The sequence below is a fragment of the Nilaparvata lugens genome, chromosome 10 (genome assembly GCF_014356525.2).
Source record: "Nilaparvata lugens isolate BPH chromosome 10, ASM1435652v1, whole genome shotgun sequence".
Classification (NCBI taxonomy): Eukaryota; Metazoa; Arthropoda; class Insecta; order Hemiptera; family Delphacidae; genus Nilaparvata; species Nilaparvata lugens.
In genome coordinates this window covers 45,991,528-46,013,849 of record NC_052513.1, presented here as the reverse complement: position 1 = coordinate 46,013,849, position 22,322 = coordinate 45,991,528, and the positions used below count along the sequence as shown (strand labels likewise).

At 34.6% G+C, this 22,322-nt stretch overlaps 2 protein-coding genes across 5 annotated transcripts in view; both read left to right on the top strand.

Moving 5' to 3' along the window:
* LOC111057289 (beta-1,3-glucosyltransferase-like) overlaps window positions 1-21,321 on the top strand; it is a 280,534-nt gene extending 259,213 nt beyond the window's left edge. For 2 of the 4 annotated variants that reach the window (XM_039436981.1, XM_039436980.1), the window contains one exon: window positions 21,083-21,320. In XM_039436981.1, the coding sequence (XP_039292915.1) occupies window positions 21,083-21,217 (135 nt within the window). In that variant the 3' untranslated portion in view covers window positions 21,218-21,320. Of the gene's footprint in view, window positions 1-21,082 lie in introns of all 4 variants that reach the window. The other 2 variants (XM_039436983.1, XM_039436982.1) reach the window with 2 other exon arrangements.
* Window positions 1,276-3,226, top strand: LOC120353399 (integumentary mucin C.1-like). The gene is made up of 2 exons (XM_039436985.1): window positions 1,276-1,705; window positions 2,302-3,226. The coding sequence occupies exon 2, from the start codon at window positions 2,325-2,327 to the stop codon at window positions 2,934-2,936; it is 612 nt and encodes a 203-aa protein (XP_039292919.1). The 5' UTR covers window positions 1,276-1,705; window positions 2,302-2,324; the 3' UTR covers window positions 2,937-3,226.
* Window positions 21,322-22,322: the final 1,001 nt, after the last annotated feature.

Genomic DNA, 22,322 nt, shown 5'->3' with positions numbered 1-22,322 from the left:
TTGAAGTCAGCTGATTCTGATTTGATGATTCTGATGTGAACGTTTTTACAAAAAAGTTTATGAAACGGAATCAGTTCAAGCTTCAAGAATTTAATGAAGTATTCTGCAATAAGATACCTAATATCACTTTATTTGGACAAATGAAATACAAATAAGATAATATATAATAAATTATCCAAATTCAATTTTTAGAGTAGGATAGAACTTAGAATACCAGTCTAGGATGAAACACCAGTGGGAGGGATCTTTTGATGTGGTAGGGATGGCAACTCTCAAAGTGTAGGAACTGTTGAGTGTGAGTGGATTTGGTAGAAGCACGGTATTTAGATGAAAACGGTAGGGGCCATGGAATGTGTGTGCAGTGGCCATCCAGCTAGATTGGGTCATTGCCGCCAACTGAGGTTTTTGACACCTATTGGCAATTTATGAAACATATTTGTCAAAAATAGATGATTGGATATGAAATGACATCAGCTACACCGGAAATTTAGCACAAACATGCATGTGACACCTATCGTCTTCTTCTATATACCATGGGTGGAAGTACTGGTGAATAAGGCATCGGTGTTAGAGAGGATTATGTTGACATCTAGGAAGTTGATAGAGGATTCAGAAATATTCCAGGTGATAGCGTGAGTGGGTGAGGGTATCATGTCCATGAGGCCATATAAGGAATATATCAACAATGCAACAGAACCATATTGGGGGGGCTTTGGTTTGTTTGGGAAGGAAATCCTGTTGGAGGAGGACCATGAACATGGCCTCATAGACATGATATCCTTACCAGTAGTGAGAAAAGGATGGTTGATCGCCATCAACTCATTTGATGGATCAACTCAGGAGTACTATCAAATCGGTTGAACTATCATTCCACCAGTACTTCAAGGTAGGTTCTAGGACATCAATTCACTTGAACCAACAAATAGAAAGAAGCTTGGATCAACTCAGTTGATGGATCAACTCGGGAGTACTATCAAATCGGTTGAACTATCAATTCACTTGAACCAACAAATAGAAAGAAGCTTGGATCAACTCAGTTGATGGATCAACTCAGGAGTACTATCAAATCGGTTGAACTATCAATTCACTTGAACCAACAAATAGAAAGAAGCTTGGATCAACTCAGTTGATGGATCAACTCAGGAGTACTATCAAATCGGTTGAACTATCAATTCACTTGAACCAGCAAATAGAAAGAAGCTTGCATTTTTTGAAAGAAGGTTCAACTCACTTGAATGAACAACAAGAATGAACCTTGTACTGTTTAAAAGTAAGTATGTGTCAAGAATAGCATGCAATCATTGAAAACAGCAATTTCTGCTGGATTTGACCAGTTTCAAGAACAATGAAACCATTTTATTTAGATACATTAATTCCAGTGTTGGATACCAGTAACATTGAAACAGATATTCATTCATCAATAGTACCACCCATTTGCAATGGGGCCAGCAGACAACTCTGAATCTTCATGTTCCTGCATCTTTACCATGAGCACCAGGTGGACTGTGGAGTTACTGTTTGAGTATAGAAAAGAAAATTGTGAACCATTCAAATCTTTGGAGAACTTTCTTGATTCAATGACTTTGATTTTCCCACATGCTTCAATTTACCTCTGCAACAATGATCAAATGGTTATTCTGACTTTTCCATACAGCCGATGTTACTGTGAAATGGCAGTGCAGTGCAGTTTTTAGTGAATAGCAAAGTAAGTACAATCTATATTGTTTATTATTATTGTTGGTTATTATTTTAAAAGATCCATTTTGATGAATACTTTGTGTGGGAGACTTTAAGTAAGATGTCTCCTCATCATTATCCTAAATGAGAATAATGGCCACGCCCACCAGCATTAGAGGCATCAATGTGGGACCTATCTTTCTAGCTCAAGTTGGTCATGCAGGAGCATGGTTGGGGGTCGTCCACTCAGTGGTCAGTCAGTCAGTTCAATTACTGATCAGTCACTGTTCAGACACTGTTCAGTCACTGTTCACTTACAGCTCACTAGAAGCTGTAATGAGCTTGGATATAGTTGTTAAAGTATACATAATAAACAACAAGTAAATAGATATCCACCGTGGTGTAGTTGTTAGCACTTCTGCTTTCCATTCTAGAGGACTCAGGTTTGAATTATTCATAAGGACTTGGGTTCGAATCTTCTTTGTATATATGGGGATGTAAGATGTTTGGTTAAGGAATGTAGGTAGGTAGGTAGAGTGTAGGTGTAATTGTTTGTAAACTATTACACCACGATGGATATCTTTTGTTGAAATATGATTCAACATGAAAGTTTTCATGTTTCAGCTATCAATCATCATTCTTCAATCATGGTGGCTACAAGCATGTACCAAGCAGCGCTCTACCTTGTGCTAGTACTCAGTGCTAGTGCATTGAATCCAAAGTACAGGACACAGGAATTTCTCACTTCAAGGGAACATGGACTGGATACATCAAACATCCGTCATATGCAACAGTGCCTGCTAACATCAGGGATTCCTGCTCTACGTGGTAATCAGTCAGCAATCGATCAAATGTACATCGATATCAGAGACTGGTACATGAATATGGCTGGGGAACGAGCTGTGGTGGGATCTCTCTGCAAACGAGTCCACTGCGTATACAATCTGCACACCTGTCTTCACCCTACATTCACATCGTTGGACTTTCTGGAAGTGGTTGTTGTAAGGTCAGTTGAGGTCTGTGCACCGTACTGTGAAGAACAAGCATCCATTGTTATTACTACTACAGTGAGTACTGCAACTGCTACAACAACTCTTGCTGCTATCATCACAACTACTCAAGCTAGTACTACAACTCCTGCTAGCACTACAACTCCCGCTAGTACTACTCCAACTAGTACTGCTGCTACTACAACTCCTACCACTGTGCCAGACCCAGTAACAACATCAGCCTGCAGTGGAGCAAGTAGACATGCGTGAGTGTGGAGACTGTCTACTAGTAATCAGCAACCAATGGATCATACAACCATTCCTAAACTTTGGAGATAAGGACCTGCCTGAACCGTTTGGAACGGCTCAAAACTTCTTGAAGACATTGACATACATCTTCCACGACGCTGAAGTATCAAGCTGCTGCACCGATCTATGCGAGGGAGCAGTCATCTTGAAATTCATGTTCGGCAGAGGATTTTGTGAAATAAGCAATCGACTAGGAGATTTGTATCACTGGATAGTTCTTGATATATTGGACTGAAATATTATCTTTGTGCACTATACAGGGTGATTCATAATTATGGTAAAATATTTTAATACGTGATAGTAGAGGTAAAAATAAGAAAAAAGTTCATATAAACATATATCCATAAACGCTTCATTAGCCAGTTATACAGGGTGAAATATTTCGCCCGGAATTCAGTTCCTCTGGTGAAATACACCGATGCTGAATTGTTTGGGGACTAGTTTTTGAAAAACTTATGCTGGATTCATAGTACTTCAAGGTAGGTTCTAGGACATCAATTCACTTGAACCAACAAATAGAAAGAAGCTTGGATCAACTCAGTTGATGGATCAACTCGGGAGTACTATCAAATCAGTTGAACTATCAATTCACTTGAACCAACAAATAGAAAGAAGCTTGGATCAACTCAGTTGATGGATCAACTCAGGAGTACTATCAAATCGGTTGAACTATCAATTCACTTGAACCAACAAATAGAAAGAAGCTTTGATCAACTCAGTTGATGGATCAACTCAGGAGTACTATCAAATCGGTTGAACTATCATTTCACCAGTACTTTGTTGAAAGTATAGTAAGGTGATTTCTTACCTATATGAGCTGTAAGTGAACAGTGACTGAACAGTGACTGAAAAGTGACTGAAAATGAGGAAGTAGGATAGTCAATAATAACAAATTGCTCATTACACATAGTATTTATTAACAAACATATAATTAATCTTCAGTATTGGACAGAATATACAGCTGAAGAAGTCTTTCTCCTCGGCTATAATCATTGTTGGTGACATAATGCTCAACTGATGGCTTATTCCTTTCACGAACAATGCATGGTCCATCAACTTCATCATATCCCCCAGTAGATGGCAGTGGCATAGGTCTGCGTATAGCCTTGTAGATGCTAATCTCAAAAGCTGAATCACCAGATGTTCCATCCTCCAGCCTGAATCGTTTCACATGTCCTGTACTCTCAATTTTTGTAAATCCTGCAAATTTAATCTCCTTTTGACCCAGTCCCAGTAGACATTTAGATTGTTGTCCGCATATAAAATCACACTTGTAGTATTGGTCTTGATTGAGAACACTCAACACAATCTTCACATCCTTATCCCTCCAGTTGGGTACCTTCTCAAGATTAACAATAGCAGCCATTCTACCCTTATCCAACTTGAAGAAAGATTTTAGCAGTATGCAAGTGTCATCAAACATGACAGTGAATTTCATTGCAAGTCCTGGTGGGCAATGACGCATTGCCCTCTTGTTGATATTATCCTTGATACTCTTCATAGTTTGCGTGAAAACTTTCAGCAGGAAACATTTCACATCGGTGGAGGTTACATGAGTATTTCTCAATGGGTTGTGAAGATCATCACATACATAGAAAACGTTGCTATCCTTGACTGCATCAACAACAGCCTGCTGCTTCTGCCTGAGTCGTATGCATGCACAACTATGAGATTCACGATCTGCACAAAGCTCTAAATGACCACTCTCCTTGAAAAAGTCACTCAATGTCATTATACCATGATAATTCAGTTCAGCTTCAAGCTCACTCACTGTATTAAGCAGATAACGTTCACGTTCACTGTCTGACAACATTGCAAGACCGAGTGCATTTTGTTGTCAGCATCATCTTTTATACTCTGAGAACTCACAAAGATACAAGAATCTCACATTTATATCAGTTTTATGTGAAAATAAAAATTAAAGTACAAACTGGCAAAACTGATTAAGTAGTTTCAATCGAATGAATGTTCCAATCAGAATTGTGGTAGGAGTAGTCCGTTGCATATGGTCTACTTTTGTTCAATATTTAATCCCATTACACATCAAGGTGAATCACAATTCAAAATAAATTATGTAGTTAGAACATTGGCAAAATGTTACAACAACTTCAGCTCACATATCAATATCAACAATGTAATATTAACACATAATCAAATCAAATGAATCTTGAAATGATTCACATGATGCACGAATTAAACTATAAAAACAATATTATAATAAATAAAAATAAAACTCCTTGATAATTAGTTTTCAATAGTACAATTATCACAATAATAAACCATAAAAGACGACTTATTTGCATAATTATCCATTCATAATAATTCATATAATAATCCATTCAAAATGCTCCCCAAGAAGTGGAATTCTCTGAAGAGTTGCTAAGAATTCAATCATCTCATCAGAAAAGCCATCATCATGACCTGAACTAGTCAACACAAAACCGACTAATCTCATCTGCAGTTGTAAAACTCTGGTCCAAATCACCTGATTTGCATCTTTTCATATCAATAAATAATCACTTATCTTGATTAGATGTGTTATTTTTTCATCTACCTCACCACCACTCTAGAATAGAGTAGATTATATAGAAGAGGACTCATGTCATACACATTAGTCTATTGCTAACTGTTCACACAGAAAAAATGATTGCAAAAATCAGCAGATGTATATTGTGAAACAAAAAATATCAAAGAGGATCATCAATTTCTAGTATGTGTATTTTATTCTTGAATGCTCAGTGACATCATACAAACAAAAAATATATATATCCTCTGTGGTGTAGTAGATCTTTCAGGTTTGATGATACTTGCCTTACCTTATACCTTTCCTAAGAGTACAGCTCTAAGTCTCGAACCTGGGACCTTGAGTATAACAGATAAGACTGCTACCCATTACACCACAGTGGATATCTACTTTGAACTGATAAAATTGTTAATGATAACCACTTTTGAGCTTTCCTTATAATCCAAAGAGTTGAGTCCAATTAGATTATGATAAAAAATTATCTATGCTAACAAACATTAGGCTATTATGAGTGACCTTGTGAGCACACACATTATACCAGGAGTAGCAATACATGCTTTTGCATCATAGATGATTCTTTTGGAAAAAAAATAGTTCTTCAAAGTCCTTCCCCATTTCAATTAAAGAACTATTTTTTTCAATTATCATCAATAAGTGATGTAAGAGGATGGAGAGGAATATGTATGGGAAAAAAACCAATAATCCTGCTAATAATAGATTTATTGATGAAAAATAAAATGAGAGCATAATATTATCTTTGATTTTAATAGCATTTTCATATTATATTTAAATAACAACACATTTATTTATTCTAAATAAATATCTATATTGCATTAGTGCAGGTTCGATTCATATTCACCTCTTTAATGAAATTTTGTTACTTTCCACTGTATTTATAATATGTTCATTAGATCTGAATGTGCTCATCAAATAGTAAATACATTTCATAATCTGTTAAAACTTCCAATTCAATTTTAGTATATGAAAGCATTGCATCAAAACTGAATCCTGGTAGTGTATAGTAATGAGCACAATCTAAATTATATGAACTCAAATAAACTCTTCGAATCCTCTATATTACTTTTTTTATGAATTAAAACTGAACAGTGAAGAAGATGGTTATGAAAATTGATGCTTACGGTATTTTAAGTTCATTTTTTTTACTTTAATCAGTTTTCAAAAACATCACATAGCAAAATAACATCCAGTTTTAGATAAAGATCACTGTATTCTCCTAATGTTTGTATTTTGAATGATTGCCATACTTTGTGAGCATGAATATAATCTTGAATTGGAAAAAAAAACAATAATCCTGCTAATAATTGATTTATTGATGAAAAATACAATGAGAGCATAATATCATCTTTGATTTTAATAGCATTTTCATATTATATTTAAATAACAACACATTTATTTATTCTAAATAAATATCTATATTGCAATAGTGCAGGTTTGATTCATATTCACTTCTTATTATTTCTAGTTCATTGCTTGATGGGGTACAATATAAATATGGAACTAATAAACATTCAAAATCAGCATATAGTACTATTGGAACTCTAAACTTATTCTGATAATTCTTAAATTTAAGTATTGGGTCAATATTCGCAAATATTTTTCTTAGGCATTATAAATTTTGTTATTTTTTTCTTCGAACATTATCTTTGGTGGGTTTCGAAATTTTTCTTCACTCTTGCATCAAAGTATGAGAAACATCTTTTACAAATTGTTATTTTATTTTCACGTTTTGTCAATTGACTTCTCATGAGTCTTGATAAATTTTTAATTAAACAATAATGATATTTCCCATTCTCTTGCAATATTGATAAATCAAAATGCTTTCTCTTCTCATAATCACATATTTTCATCTAGAGAGTAAACGTTTATTGATATGGACTTGTTGTTCTTTTCAAAAACTTTTATATCTTTCATTGGTGTGGGGAAAGAGATTCCTTTGAAATTAGATTTCTATGATGATATGATATTTTTTCAGGACGGATCTGAACATAATCAGAAATAATAGCCCACATAAAACATTTGTTATCAATATTCTTGCAGTTGATTATAGCCCTTTTATTTTGTATTTTTTTTTAAGAAGTGGAATAAGAGGTTTGTATTTGTTCACTCTTATAAGAACACCATCAATTTTCGAAAGTGTCCATCCTGATTGATATCCTTCATATATAGATTCTTCATGACAAATTTTCTTCAAAACATACTGTAATACATTCTCTAAATTTGATGACTTTACAATAGTAATGTTCTTGGTTTTGAAAGTGCGATCTTGATAATCGAAATCATGAGAAATTGATTTTTTCTTATATGTACATTCTACAAGAATATTGAATTTTAAACATTGATGTTGATTTAAAATGAGTGATAATGAGTTGATAATTTTCAATTTAATACCAATTAATAGCTTACAAATATCCTTATATTTATCATTCTTGTAATAATAAGTCTTTAATGCATTATTGAATGCACTCTCCAATTCTGTGAACTGACCAGTGGTAACTTTTATTCTATCTTTTTTCTTCTGCCCCCCTGAAGAAATGAATATTGCTGCTCATTGCTTCTCATTTGTTATCTAAAAAAAATGAAGAAAAGTGATGTAATAATATTATGTTTGAATACGTTTTTCCTATCTGATGGATACAGAACAAATCAATTTTGCATATTGCTATTGAATGCATTAATTTTGCGTGATTCTTTTACAACATTGGATTTTTTAGATAACTCTTTCAAAAATATTTTCAATCCATCATTAATTTTTATAAATTTTTCATCATTCTTGTTCTTTGCAATAAATATAACCTTTTTGTTGATTTTTCTCCACCTAGAACTCTCATCAATATTTTTTAAATCATTAACATCTGTTATTTCAACTTTCACCAAAATTCCGCCCTTTGGAATATTTTCACTCTCACATGTGAGTATTTCCTGCTTTGTCTGGTCCCTAATCATGAATGACTGTGTTAATGTTTGATTATTAAACTTTTTACCCTCAATTTTATTAAAAATTGATTCAAAATCTGAATCATCCCCACTCATCTCTACATCATCATCATCATCATCATCACTAAAACTATCTGATTCATTTATTGTACTACAGTTATTTGATGATATGAAATTTTCAGCTATTTTCACAATTGAATCACACAATTCTTGAGAGTATTTTTCATCATTAAGTTTCAATTTGTATTTTTTAATTGAAAGCCCTGTTGAAATAAATTCTTCAAAACGATCTAATGCTAATTCAATAGTCAATATATTCAAAAGACTTTTCTGACTTGTAGATGAATCCTGATATCCACATTTCATGCATTTGAACAGTTTCTCTATATCATAAAAAATATTTGATAGTTTTTTCTTATTTTTAACTTCTTTTTCAAGGTATAGAATAAACTTCTCCCATAGATCAATGCTGTTCACTCCTTGAATGTGTATAAGTTGAAATAGAGAAAGTATTGAAATCATCTAGAAAAAATGCTACTATACAGCCACTATCATCTTCTGTTGATACCAAGACTACTTCAACATCAAGACTGTCTACTCTGCTACTATTTGCCAGCACTATCACACAATATCCTAACAAAATAAGTTTATTTTTTATATTTTCTCTGTCTGAAAACAGCATACTGAGTTTGATGAATTATTATCTTATGCCATCATAATTTTTGTCTCTTTTTGCTACCATCATCAGTGGAACCAAATCCACCATCACCTCTTTCTTTTCTCAATACATTACAATTTTCTATGTCATTGATAATCTTATGAAAAACAATTTGTGCAATTCTATCTCCTTTTGTAATTTTGAAATCTTCTGCCCCCAAATTGTACAGCATGACTCCGATATTTCCTCTATAATCACCATCAATAACCCCCCCAAAACAATTATTTTATGGTTCCTAACCATCCCTGATCGTTCATATATCTTTCGAAAAGTATCTTTTGGACAGTTAACTTCTAGATCTAAAAAAATTTTTAACAATGATTTTGATTCAATTGTTCTTGATACTGGACTTTTTAGATCAAATCCAGCAGAATTTGCCATTCCCTTTTCAGGGATATATGCATGCTCTGTGATTTTTTTGAATATAATAGACATCTTGTCTTTTTACACAGAGCAAATGTTAAGAATAAACTCACTTCAATTAAATTTTGTTGTTGAAGATTGGTGTTGGTAGCCTACTGTCTTGAAGCTCGAGCAAACTCACACCTCAATAAAATTTGGCTGATGAAGTTTGGTGTTGGTAGCCTACTGTCTTGAAGCTCGAGCAAACTCACACCTCAATAAAATTTGGCTGATGAAGTTTGGTGTTGGTAGCCTACTGTCTTGAAGCTTGAGCAAACTCACACCTCAATAAAATTTGACTGATGAAGATTGGTGTTGGTAGCCTACTGTCTTGAAGCTCGAGCAAACTCACACCTCAATAAAATTTGGCTGATGAAGTTTGGTGTTGGTAGCCCACTTGAGATTGGAGCTGAACCTGCAAAATAATAAAATCAATATTAAGTAAATACAGGTGGGATGGTAAGGCAGAGATACATGAATTCCTAAGTGAGCAGGTTTATTCTCTACCCTTTGTTGAGCACACAGGTTATCTTGTCAAAACGATTCCTTACTAAGCTCAACTAAAACCTTTTCCAATTATAAAGTCTTCAAAATTACACTATCTTCAGAACAGCAGATGATAGAGAAATCAATCTTTACAAGTTAGATTATAGCAAAGGAAAAATGTATGAGCAAAACGAAAATAATATTACTAACCATCAATTGAATAAACATTTTTAAAAAATTACTAAACATCTAATAACCAACGTTACTTCCAACCTATTCTACCTAACAGTATATGAATCGTTTATTTATGAAAGGCCTCTTGTCACTTAAAGTCAATTTTTCAGCAGCTAAAAAAATGTCTCTTATATTTATCCATTGTTGATAATTCCAAGTATTATTTCAATCACATTCACATACATATATTCTGCTCACAAAATGTCAAATCAATTTCTCACATAATTATTAACAATATAAAATACTGACATGAGGTCTTTCATAAATTAATGTGTGATAAGAGCCCTTTCAAAAATAAAGCTCAACTTTTTATCACAACTGGAAGTGTTTTGTTGTTGGAATAATACACATATTTTGTTGAATAATCACTCATATAATTATAAAACATAATTTCAATAAAAGATTGGAAATATTTTTAGTTCATTGATATTTTAGTACCAGTACATTGGAAATCAAGACATTGCAACATTGTGAAATCATTACACTCCTTAATCAATAAAAGATTTTTCAATTTTCTGTATCAACCATCAAAAATACAAGATAAAGCAAATAGAACTGTGGAATAGTACAATCCAATAGAAATAATAAATAAAACAAATTGATACTGATAAACTATTTAATTTGAACTGATTAAAGTAATCTAGCAAAGTGTACAAAAGTTGAATCAAACTTCTTGCCTTTTGCCTTTTCTCATTGACCAATAAAATTTTGTATATTGTTATAGAATGGTCTGAATTCAACAGGGATGTATTGAAGTATTTTTTTTTAAATCATTCAATTTTTCTTCATTGATTAACCGCTTGTTATCATATGCCTGTTTGGAGGGCATTGATACAGCAGCTGATTGATTGTTCAATAAATAGAAATGTCTTTCATTGATCCCATTAATGAACTCAGATACTGCAATGCACCCTCTTTTGGAACTCTCACAAACAAACTCATAATATTTTGTGAGAGTAAAGTGCTCCCGTTTACCTTTTTTGCTCCCTGGCTTTCAACAGAAGCTGTACATTTTTTATAATGCAATGTTTTATAATGCAAATAATTATTAACAACAGTATTATACTTTATTAGACAGTAATAATGATTGTAAATAATGTAAGCAGCAGCTGAACATGAACATAACCTAGAACCTAGTCATGGCATGGTTACTATAGTGAGGTCCACGTTATAATGACAGTATTCATCAACTTTATTTTTGCTATCCTTGTCTATCATTTGACAAAGCCGGTGATACTATCTTTTTCTAGGTCCACAATGATGACAATTATGTCTTTGATGGTGTAGAAATATAATGAATTAATGCAGAGAATCAGTATTGCTATTAATTCTTCTATCTTTATTCACTCCCATTATAACATGGACCACACTATAGTCGCAACACTTCTACGCAAGCGCAACATAACAGCTGTTGCTTACTGAGCAGCGGTTTGGTTTTCTAGAGCCTCCTGTCAGTGACATGAGACCTTTCATAAATATTTATGCATTCTGAACGGCTGTGTTACTAAGCATACAGACATGAAACAAGAGACCTTTCAGTAAACGATGCAGCTTTGCATTGAGAATTGATTTTTGTTACTTCCAACCTATTCTACCTAACAGTATATATTGTACAAGGAAATTAGTAGAAAGATGTAGCAAAACTGTACTTATGAACTAGAATAGCAGGGTACTGCAGGGTACTGGATAGAATTAGATAAGCAATTCCAATGAAATCAAACAGTAATTTATATATAAGGGTAATACTAATAGGTGATCTTATCAAAACGATTCCTTACTAAGCTCAACTAAAACCTTTTCCAATTATAAAGTCTTCAAGATTACACTATCTTCCGAACAGCAGATAATAGAGAAATCTATCTTTACAAGTTAGATTATAGCAAAGGAAAAATGTATGAGCAAAACGAAAATAATATTACTATTCCCAAGTGAGCAGGTTTATTCTCAACCATTTGTTGAGCACACAGGTGATCTTGTCAAAACGATTCCTTACTAAGCTCAACTAAAACCTTTTCCAATTATAAAGTCTTCAAAATTACACTATCTTCGAAACAGCAGATAATAGAGAAATCTATCTTTACAAGTTAGATAATAGCAAAGGAAAAATGTATGAGCAAAACGAAAATGATATTACTATTCCCAAGTGAGCAGGTTTATTCTCTACCATTTGTTGAGCACACAAGTGATCTTATCAAAACGATTCCTTACTAAGCTCAACTAAAACCTTTTCCAATTATAAAGTCTTCAAAATTACACTATCTTCGGAACAGCAGGTAATAGAGAAATCTATCTTTACAAGTTAGATTATAGCAAAGGAAAAATGTATGAGCAAAACGAAAATAATATTACTAACCATCAATTGAATGAACATTTTAAAAAATTACTAAACATCTAATAACCAACGTTACTTCCAACCTATTCTACCTAACAGTATATATTATACAAGGAAATTACTAGAAAGATCTAGCAAAACTGTACTTATGAACTAGAATAGCAGGGTACTGCAGGGTGCTGGATAGAATTAGACAAGCAATTCCAATAAAATCAAACAGTAATTTATATATAAGGGTAATACTAATAGGTGATCTTATCAAAATGATTCCTTACTAAGCTCAACTAAAACCTTTTCCAATTATAAAGTCTTCAAGATTACACTATCTTCCGAACAGCAGATAATAGAGAAATCTATCTTTACAAGTTAGATTATAGCAAAGGAAAAATGTATGAGCAAAACGAAAATAATATTACTATTCCCAAGTGAGCAGGTTTATTCAGAAATTGCTGTTTTCAGACAGAGGAAATATAAAAAATAAACTTACTTTGATAGTAGCAGAGTAGGCAGTCTTGATGTTGAAGTCCTGGAAGGTGATAGTGGCTATATAGTAGATGTTATCTCATACTTACTTTTATACTAAAATTGGCTGGTGGAGATAAATGGGGGAAGCATCACATCTCTTTCTTATCCTTATTCTTTCTTACTCTATCAAATAATTATGTGAAACTTTCCATTATTAGCTTGGAAAAAGTGCATTGAAGATTGCATGATAAACTGCACTATGTCTTACTCAAGTGCTCGTTAAATAATAATGTTGTTCAGTGAAAAAGTGCATTCAAAGTTGCATAACAAACTGCACTATAATTATGATGCATCTTCTATTTGCACAACTTATGTAACAGCTCGTTAATGTTGAACAGCCGAATGATTACATGCTATTCTTGGCACATACTTACTTTCAAACGATGTAAGGTTCATTCTTGTTGATCATTCAAGTGAGTTGAACCATAGAGAAACAATAGCGTAAGTAGATATCCCATGGTATAGGGCGTTTATGTTGCAACTTTTACTGTTATCTCAAGCTGATTACTGTCGATTATTGTTGATTTTTACTGTTTTGACCGGGTAAGAGTGTATGAACGGCACAATATGAGAGACTACCAGCGTCATAAAGCTTTACGGGAAAGAACTAAATGGGCTATCGGCTTGAGATAACAGTAAAATTTGCAACATAAGCGCCCTATGCCATGGGATATCTACTTATGCTATCGTTTCTCTATGGTTGAACCTACTTTCAAAAAATGCAAGCTTCTTTCTATTTGCTGGTTCAAGTGAATTGATAGTTCAACCGATTTGATAGTACTCCTGAGTTGATCCATCAACTGAGTTGATCCAAGCTTCTTTCTATTTGTTGGTTCAAGTGAATTGATAGTTCAACCGATTTGATAGTACTCCTGAGTTGATGCATCAACTGAGTTGATCCAAGCTTCTTTCTATTTGTTGGTTCAAGTGAATTGATGTCCTAGAACCTACCTTGAAGTACTGGTGGAATGATAGTTCAACCGATTTGATAGTACTCCTGAGTTGATCCATCAAATGAGTTGATAGTACTTCTGAGTTGATCCATCAAATGAGTTGATAGTACTCCTGAGTTGATCCATCAAATGAGTTGATAGTACTCCTGAGTTGATCCATCAAATGAGTTGATAGTACTCCTGAGTTGATCCATCAACCGATTTGATAGTACTCCTGAGTTGATCCATCAAATGAGTTGATAGTACTCCTGAGTTGATCCATCAACCAATTTGATAGTACTCCTGAGTTGATCCATCAAATGAGTGATAGTACTCCTGAGTTGATCCATCAAATGAGTTGATAGTACTCCTGAGTTGATCCATCAAATGAGTTGATGGCGATCAACCATCCTTTTCTCACTACTCTTACCCACTTCCTCAATAAACTCAACTCCAACTACTCTGTCTCCTTCACCTGGAATATTTCTGAATCCTCCATCATTTTCCTAGGTGTCAATGTAATCCTTTCTAACTCCAATGCCTTATCCACCAGTACTTCCACACCAAATCCACCCACACTCAACAGTTCCTACACTTTGAGAGTTGTCATTCTTGCCACTTCAAAAATCCCTCTCATATTTCCTCTTAATCTGACTCCAAAAAAATTGCAGTAATCCCCACCACCCCAACCAGTACCACAAAAAACTAGACCAATCCCTCCTAAAATGTTGTTACAGAAACAATTCTCCTCCAAAACGGACATTTATCCATCCACAAAGAATTCCCAAATCCCTCAAACTCCAAACATCTGTACAACCTACTTTCTAGGAATCAAAAACCTCAAACCTATCCTTGAAGATCTATTCTGTGTCATCTCATCAAATCCCTCTAACAAACACTTTTTCCAGCAACCACTCACTATCATTTATGAGCAGCCTCCCAACCTCAAGAAAATTCTCCGTAAAAACCAATCTCTCTCCTCTGATGAAATCCCTATTCCACATGGTACCCTACCCTGCAAATGCCCTACCTGTAAAACCTGTCTTATCACTGATCCCTCCATCTCCTTTACCAGCCCTATCACCAACTACACCCATCGAATCCATCAGCCCAGTAGCCTAATTGAATATCCAAAAATTGCATCTACCTTCTTCTCTGCAACTTCTGTCTTGCCTTCTACAAGGTGCACCAGAGAAACTTGGTTATTTGAAAAAATTCCCGTGTGTTGAATTGGTCTTGTAGAGGGGCAGAAGAAGGCACATCTGGAAGGGGAAGTTCTAAAATTTATCCTCCCTCAAGTGAATAGCCATCATGCTCAGGTCTAGAGAGCAGTGGACCTTTGCAGTTAAGAGCTTCTTTTCGAATAGTTGATCGCCTTCCACACTCGATTTGAAATTCCTCCCCACAGACATGTTCCTGGCCATACTTTGATTCTATTGTGGGTTAACCCCACGGTAGTTAGAAGAAGATGGTAAGGGTCACGTGCATGTAGCTCGGAGCTCTGACATCATATCCACCAAAGCTACCTACTCTACTGACTACTTTAAGCCGGTATTTGTATGCACGCTGTTGTTAAACAGATTGAAATTCATTTGCTAATCGTTTTGAGATTTGAAATTTCGCCTCTCTATCATCAAAATGTCAGTTGGGATATTTCAAGTAATGATTCTTGTATATTGGACCTGGAAATATGGCACATTTGATAGAATAATTTGAAACCCATTATTAGGCTACTGCAGGCTATTGCTGTTATAGTATTAATATTCGGGCTAAATAATGTTAAATAATGAATACTGTATCAACATATCTGAATGATAATAAACAGTGTGTGTATTGGAGTCTCGTGAATAACTGCAATAATCATTAAAACTACAAACATTGTAAGTGTATATTGTGTGTATTGCACATCTATGATACAATGTTAAAAGTATTACACATCGAAGTAATTGAATACAGTGGAATTTCCTTACTACCTATCAATTCAGATGTTTTTTAAATTCTAGTGCCACAAACTATCACAAGAAATATTTGCCAGTTACAAAGAACAAATTATCATAATCATGCAAAAAATTGAAAATTCGTGCATTATAAGTGAATTGCTTGAAATTGAAATTACCTGTCTCATTGGAATATTTTTAGGATGTGATTTTCTTCATCTTCTTGCTCATCTTGCGTCTGTTATCCACTGCTTGATTGGATGCTGCTCTTCTCTTGTTCTTCTCATTTAACTCTTTCATCCTTATAAAAGAGCGCGTTGTCACAAAACATCCGATGGCAAAGTCGTCGATATTGACAAATTTTTCTTTTATAACGTTGATGAGGGTTGACATTAAGTTTGAACATTTTTGAAGTTTCTCTCCATGAAAGTTTCAAATTCTTCTTCGAATTGAATTCTTATTTTTAGCCACTCATCTGATGGATTAATTAAGCCACTAGATAGAAAAGGAAGCCAATCACAATTTTTCGAAGCATTTTGTCCAGATCATTCACCATAATTGAATGTTGTAGAAATACCTTTTTTAAAAACACGATAAACTATGTAGTAGCCTGATAGCACTTTCAGCAAGTCCAAATTTTCTACAATCTCTTCTTCCTGGCTCTGCTCACTTAGTTCCTCCATTACTCTGCCAAATACTGAGTGAAGTTCCTTATCATCCATGACATCCATACATGAATCTTCTTCAGAATGTGGCAGTATGACACAATCTACTTTTGTCAGTACATCAACACTAAGAGTCTCACATGGTTTGGAAGTGTAATTTCCAGTCTTTAATATTGCAGATGCACTTTTAGAAAATATAAGAGATTTCATTCTCTGACTCACTGTTGGGTGAAGGGTGGTTGTAGAATCTGTCTATACCTCTAATCTGAGAGACAAAAGATTCTAAAACGTCCTGATTGCATCGAGATGTTAACAAATATTGGTACCCTTCAAGCTGCATTTCGTTGAACAATTGGGAGACCACAGTATTTTCATCACTAAAGCTGACAAAAGCTTAGCTGTAGTCTTACTGAACACCACAGATTATATCAGTGAAGCCAACCAGCAACTCACCAACCCTGAACAGTATCAACTCCTGCCTTATGACCCTACTCCACAAATTTAAAAGAAAGTCTTCACATTTCTGATGCAATACGGTCTATCTGGAGGCCGTATCTTCATCCTCCTTCCTAGTAAACCTTGCCAAACTGGTGCTCACAAGCAATGCCTTCAGGTTTGAAGATGAATATTATCTTCAAACCCAGGGTACAGCGATGGGCACCAGGATGACACCATCCTATGCAAACCAATTCATGGGCCTGCTTGAACAAGATTTCCTTTCCAAACAAACCCTATCCCCCCTGATATGGCTCCATTTCATTGACGACACATTCCTCATATGGCCTCATGGACATGATACCCTCTCCCACTTCCTCAATCAACTCAACTCCAACTACTCTGTCTCCTTCACCTGGAATATTTCTGAATCCTCCATCAACTTCCTAGATGTCAATGTGATTGATATCCAATTCCTTTCCGACTCCAATACCTTATCCACCAATACTTTCACCAAGTCCACCCACACTCAACAGTTCCTACACTTTGAAAGTTGCCATCCCTACCACATCAAAAAATCCCTCCCATGTTCCCTCTCAATCCGAGGCCAAAAAATCTACAGTGATCCCCACCACCTCGACCAGTACCTCAAAAAACTCCACCAATCCCTCCTGAAATGTAACTATCATGAAAGGCTGTTACAGGAACAAATCTCCTCCAAAACTGGCACTAATCCAACCACAAAAAATTCCCAAATCCCACAAACTCCAAAGCTCTTTACCACCTACTTCCCTGGAATTGAAAACCTCAAACCTATCCTCAAAGATCTGTTCCATGTCGTCTCCTCCAATCCCTCTACCAAACACCTTTTTCAGCAACCACCCACCCTTATTTATAAGCAGCCTCCCAACCTCAAGAAAATTCTCAGTAAGAACAAATCACTCACCTCTGATGAAATCCCAACTTCACCTGGTACCCTACTTTGCAAACGCCCCCGCTGTAAAACCTGTCCTATCACTGATTCTTCCATCTCCTTTACCACTCCTATCACTGACTACACCCACCAAATCCATCAATCCAGTAATTGCATCTCCAAAGATTGCATCTACCTCCTTTCCTGCAACTCCTGTCCTGCCTTCTACATAGGTGAAACCACCACTGCCCTAAACCTCCGGATCAACAATCACAGGGCTTCCTTTAAAAATAATACTTCCCTACCCATCCCTACCCATGGCTCTGAGCACAACAAGAACTTTGAACAATGCTTCAAAGTCAAAGTCCTTAACACCCTCCCTCCCACAGCCCCCTCCATAGATGTCAAGACGAAAGAATTGGCTTTTATTTGGGTGCTTGGAGCTGCTTCCAGTCCTGGTCTCAACAGACAGCAATAGTACCATAGCTATCAACTCTACACCAACTGTTTAACTAAATTGAAATGAATTCCATCATATCATGATACATTTCAAAGCTATCAAATATTTATCAAATGATGAAATAAATTTCATCATATCATAATAAATTTCAGAGCTATCAAATATATATATATTAAATGTTTAATCAAAATGATAAATGAATTTCATTCAAGTTCAATTCGACAGGTGATTTGCCACAGAATGCCATTGTTTTGGTTTTGGTTTTTGAGATAAACAAATTATACTTCTTTGTAATGTTATTCAGAGCATACATTGCCTTCTGCAAGTTGTCTTCAGAGTTCTGTAAAATAACAAGGTCAGAGATAACAAGGAGGTTGAGATGTTGCTTATAAATCAGGGTTGGTGATTGCTGGAAAAGGTGTTTGGTAGAGGGATTGGAGGAGACGACATGGAACAGATCTTTAAGGACAGGCTTCAGGTTTTCAATTCCAGGGGAGTAGGTGGTACAGAGCTTTGCGATTTGGGAATTTTTTGTGGTTGGATTAGTGCCACTTTTGGAGTAGATTTGTTTCTGTAACAACCTTTCAGGATAGTTACATTTCAGTAGGGGTTGGTGGAGTTTTTTGAGGTTATATATATATATATATATTATATATATATATATATATATATATATATATATATATAATATATATATATATAATGTATACAGAAATTGCTCACTTAATATAAAAGGATATTTTCGCCACACTTGGATGTAATGAGCTGGTTTTTGTGTGTCATATGGGAGCCGAAAGTGATCGTCTTCTGACCAGGGCCCTGCTTCATAAAAGTTATAAGTCACGTAATACAGGAGAATCACCATTCCAATTACATTCTCAATATAGCTGATAAAATCAGTTGTTCCTGTATTACAGGACTTCTAAGTTTTTATGAAACAGGGGCCTGGTTGGTAAAATGTTTATGGCCCTAGGGCTGTAAAATAACCTTGAATGTCTGCTGATTCATTCTGATTCTGATCTGTTGATTTCGATGTGAACGTTTTTACAGAATAGTTCATGAAAAGGAATGAGTTTATGCTTCTAGAATTGAATAAAGTATTCTGCAATAAGATACTATCATCTTATTCGGATGAATGAAATACAAATAAGATATTATAGACTATTCAAATTTGATTATCATAGAGCTATTATCATTTGTTTTATAATAGAGCTTCTAACCTTCAACCTCATAGGACTGCATTTACCACTAAACCTGGTGGATAATTATGGAACTACTTGGACAATAATTGGTGGAACTTGTTTAAAATAAAAGTTGAAGACACGGCTGCAAAAACATTTTCCTCCACCTCCTGTCTAAAGTGCTTACTTTTCCCCCTGGAACATAATACTGAAGTGTCACTTTTTTGCTCTTGGGAGGAAAACAGGAAAACTCCTCAAAGCGTAAAGTAACTCCATTTAAATAACATGGGAAGCATCTCTATTTTAAAAACGTACATTTGAAATAGGTTAGAAGGTCTAAGATCAGATGAGGAAGCATATAGAGTAGTCATTGAACCAACTAAATTCAAAACCTCAACCAGACATTTGATCAATATATGAAATTTATGTTTGTAAAATTATGTTTGTCACTTCTGAGATGGTAACCTCATCATAGCTGTAGTTGTGGCGGCCATTGTTGTTACAACTTCTGCTGACCGATAGCGTACAGAGCTGTCAGCAGAGAACTGTGATTACAAGCCAGCTGTTTCTGTTCACTTTTCAGATTATGTTGTAACACATTGTTTGGTCACGTACGTTTTTCAAAATTATTTTATTTGCAGTTTTTATAAAAATGTAGGTGGAGGAAAAGTGTTGTGTATATCACGAGTGAAAAATGCTTCTCCTCCCTCAGGAAAATTGTTGCCCTTGGCTTCGCCTCAGGCTTCAAACTTTTCCCTCAGGGAGAAAAAACAGTACTTTTTAGATATACAAATAACTATCATGACACCTAGACAGAGCTACAAAAAAATTATGACAAATTTTCAAATTCACAAAAACAAAATGGCGATCGTTTGAAATTTTATTTCTCAAATAACCAACGAACTGTTGAAGTCACAAAAACTTACAAGAATAACGATTTTTAGTGAATTCAATTACAAATCAATTGGCACCTCATTTTTCCAAGATTGAAGAAATTAATAGTGAGATATGGCAGCATTAATGGTAAGTGACCACTGGTGGTTTGTTGCAGTGCACACTAAAGCCGCGTTCACATCAAAGTAATTTAACAAAATGTTAATAACTTGATCCTTATAGATTCTATTAGATTGAACTCAACTTATCATACAGATGATAAAAATACGTGCTTGTCAAGTTCCATTTAATCTAATAAAATCTATAAGGAATAATTTAGATACATTTTGTTAATAACTTTGGTGTAAACGCGGCTTAAGTCATGCTGCTAAAATCTGCTTCAATGCAACACTATTCATCTGCTTTGTATGTTAGTTGTAAGCGATTTTAGATTATTTCAATCAGTAATAAAATGTCTCATTAACCTCTCGATCTTCATATCTAGCAGTTTCATATTATTATTTTTATTTTCCAGGGAAGACCCATTGATTATGCATTGAATTATTTGGCCACACATAGACCTGTCACTTTTCATAAGCATAAGATGATCAACCCATTGGCTGTGTATAATGAGTGGTTTTCATCAAGTGATAATAATACACAGCTTTAATTAATCCTTATTGTGAATCTTATATTTCATGAAATAAAATTATTGAGCTAACATACTGTATGAAAAAATTCTCATTAAAATAACAACTTTTCCATGTATGAGTACTGAATATACTTGGAGTACTGTTGAAATATTTAAGTATGTATTAGCCCACACCATCCTCACAAGAATTCCCAGGGTTGCACTTGGCCTGCTAAGCTCAGTTGGCATCTGGGGAGGGCCAGAGTTTAAGATACTGCTTGTGATGGGTAGTGTCTGCTGGCCGCTGTAAGATTATAATTTTGAATAGCTAGCAAAATCACTAAATGAAAAGATTTCATAGGTCTCAAGCAAACAGCTGTATTGCTATCGCTGGGTGCGATATCAACAAACTCGAGATTAGATAATAGCGGGTATCCAGGCTACAGTTTTGAACAAATGGAAAGGAGAATATTATTGCTATTTATTAAATAATATAAAATAATAAATTTTTGAGGTTGGGTTCTATGATACTTACTGGTCGGCAACCTGAATAATCAGTCAAGCTGTATAAATTAAGAATTATCCAGACACCTGTGGCAAATTCAGTTGCATACAAATAGCATTCGCTTAAAATATGATCAGAGGATCGGTAACAAGCATGGCATGTTAATGTAAAAGAAAAAACATTTAAAAAAATACAAAGATATTTATTATGTCATACAAGCATGGACAAAATGTGTAAAATAAATAAAAATATCAAGGAAATGTGGTATATCCTTCTTGGCACATGAATACATTTGTAATTTTAGAATAAGCCAATCAAAGTACAGTAACTGACTGGCAGTAAATGCGAGTTAATTCAAAAATATACATTATTTATTATATAAATGATAAGGATTTGTAAACTATACAATACCCAGTTCATGTAACAGATATAAAATGAATAATTAAAATATATAATATTTTATCTTTATGCAATAACCTAGCAGATTAGCACGGACTATTTCGAATCATGTTATTGCGTAGTAGTGAGGCTAGGACCAGCTCCAATTAGAATTGAATATTTAGATGATATTCAAATTTGAAAATATGGAAGTATGGTCGTGGAAAGAATAGGGGTAGATCAAAGCCCACTTGCTTGTCA

What these genes read in the sequence shown, in the direction of transcription:
- LOC120353399 (XM_039436985.1), top strand. Translation starts at nt 2,325, where the DNA reads ATGGTGGCTACAAGCATGTACCAAGCAGCGCTCTACCTTGTGCTAGTA.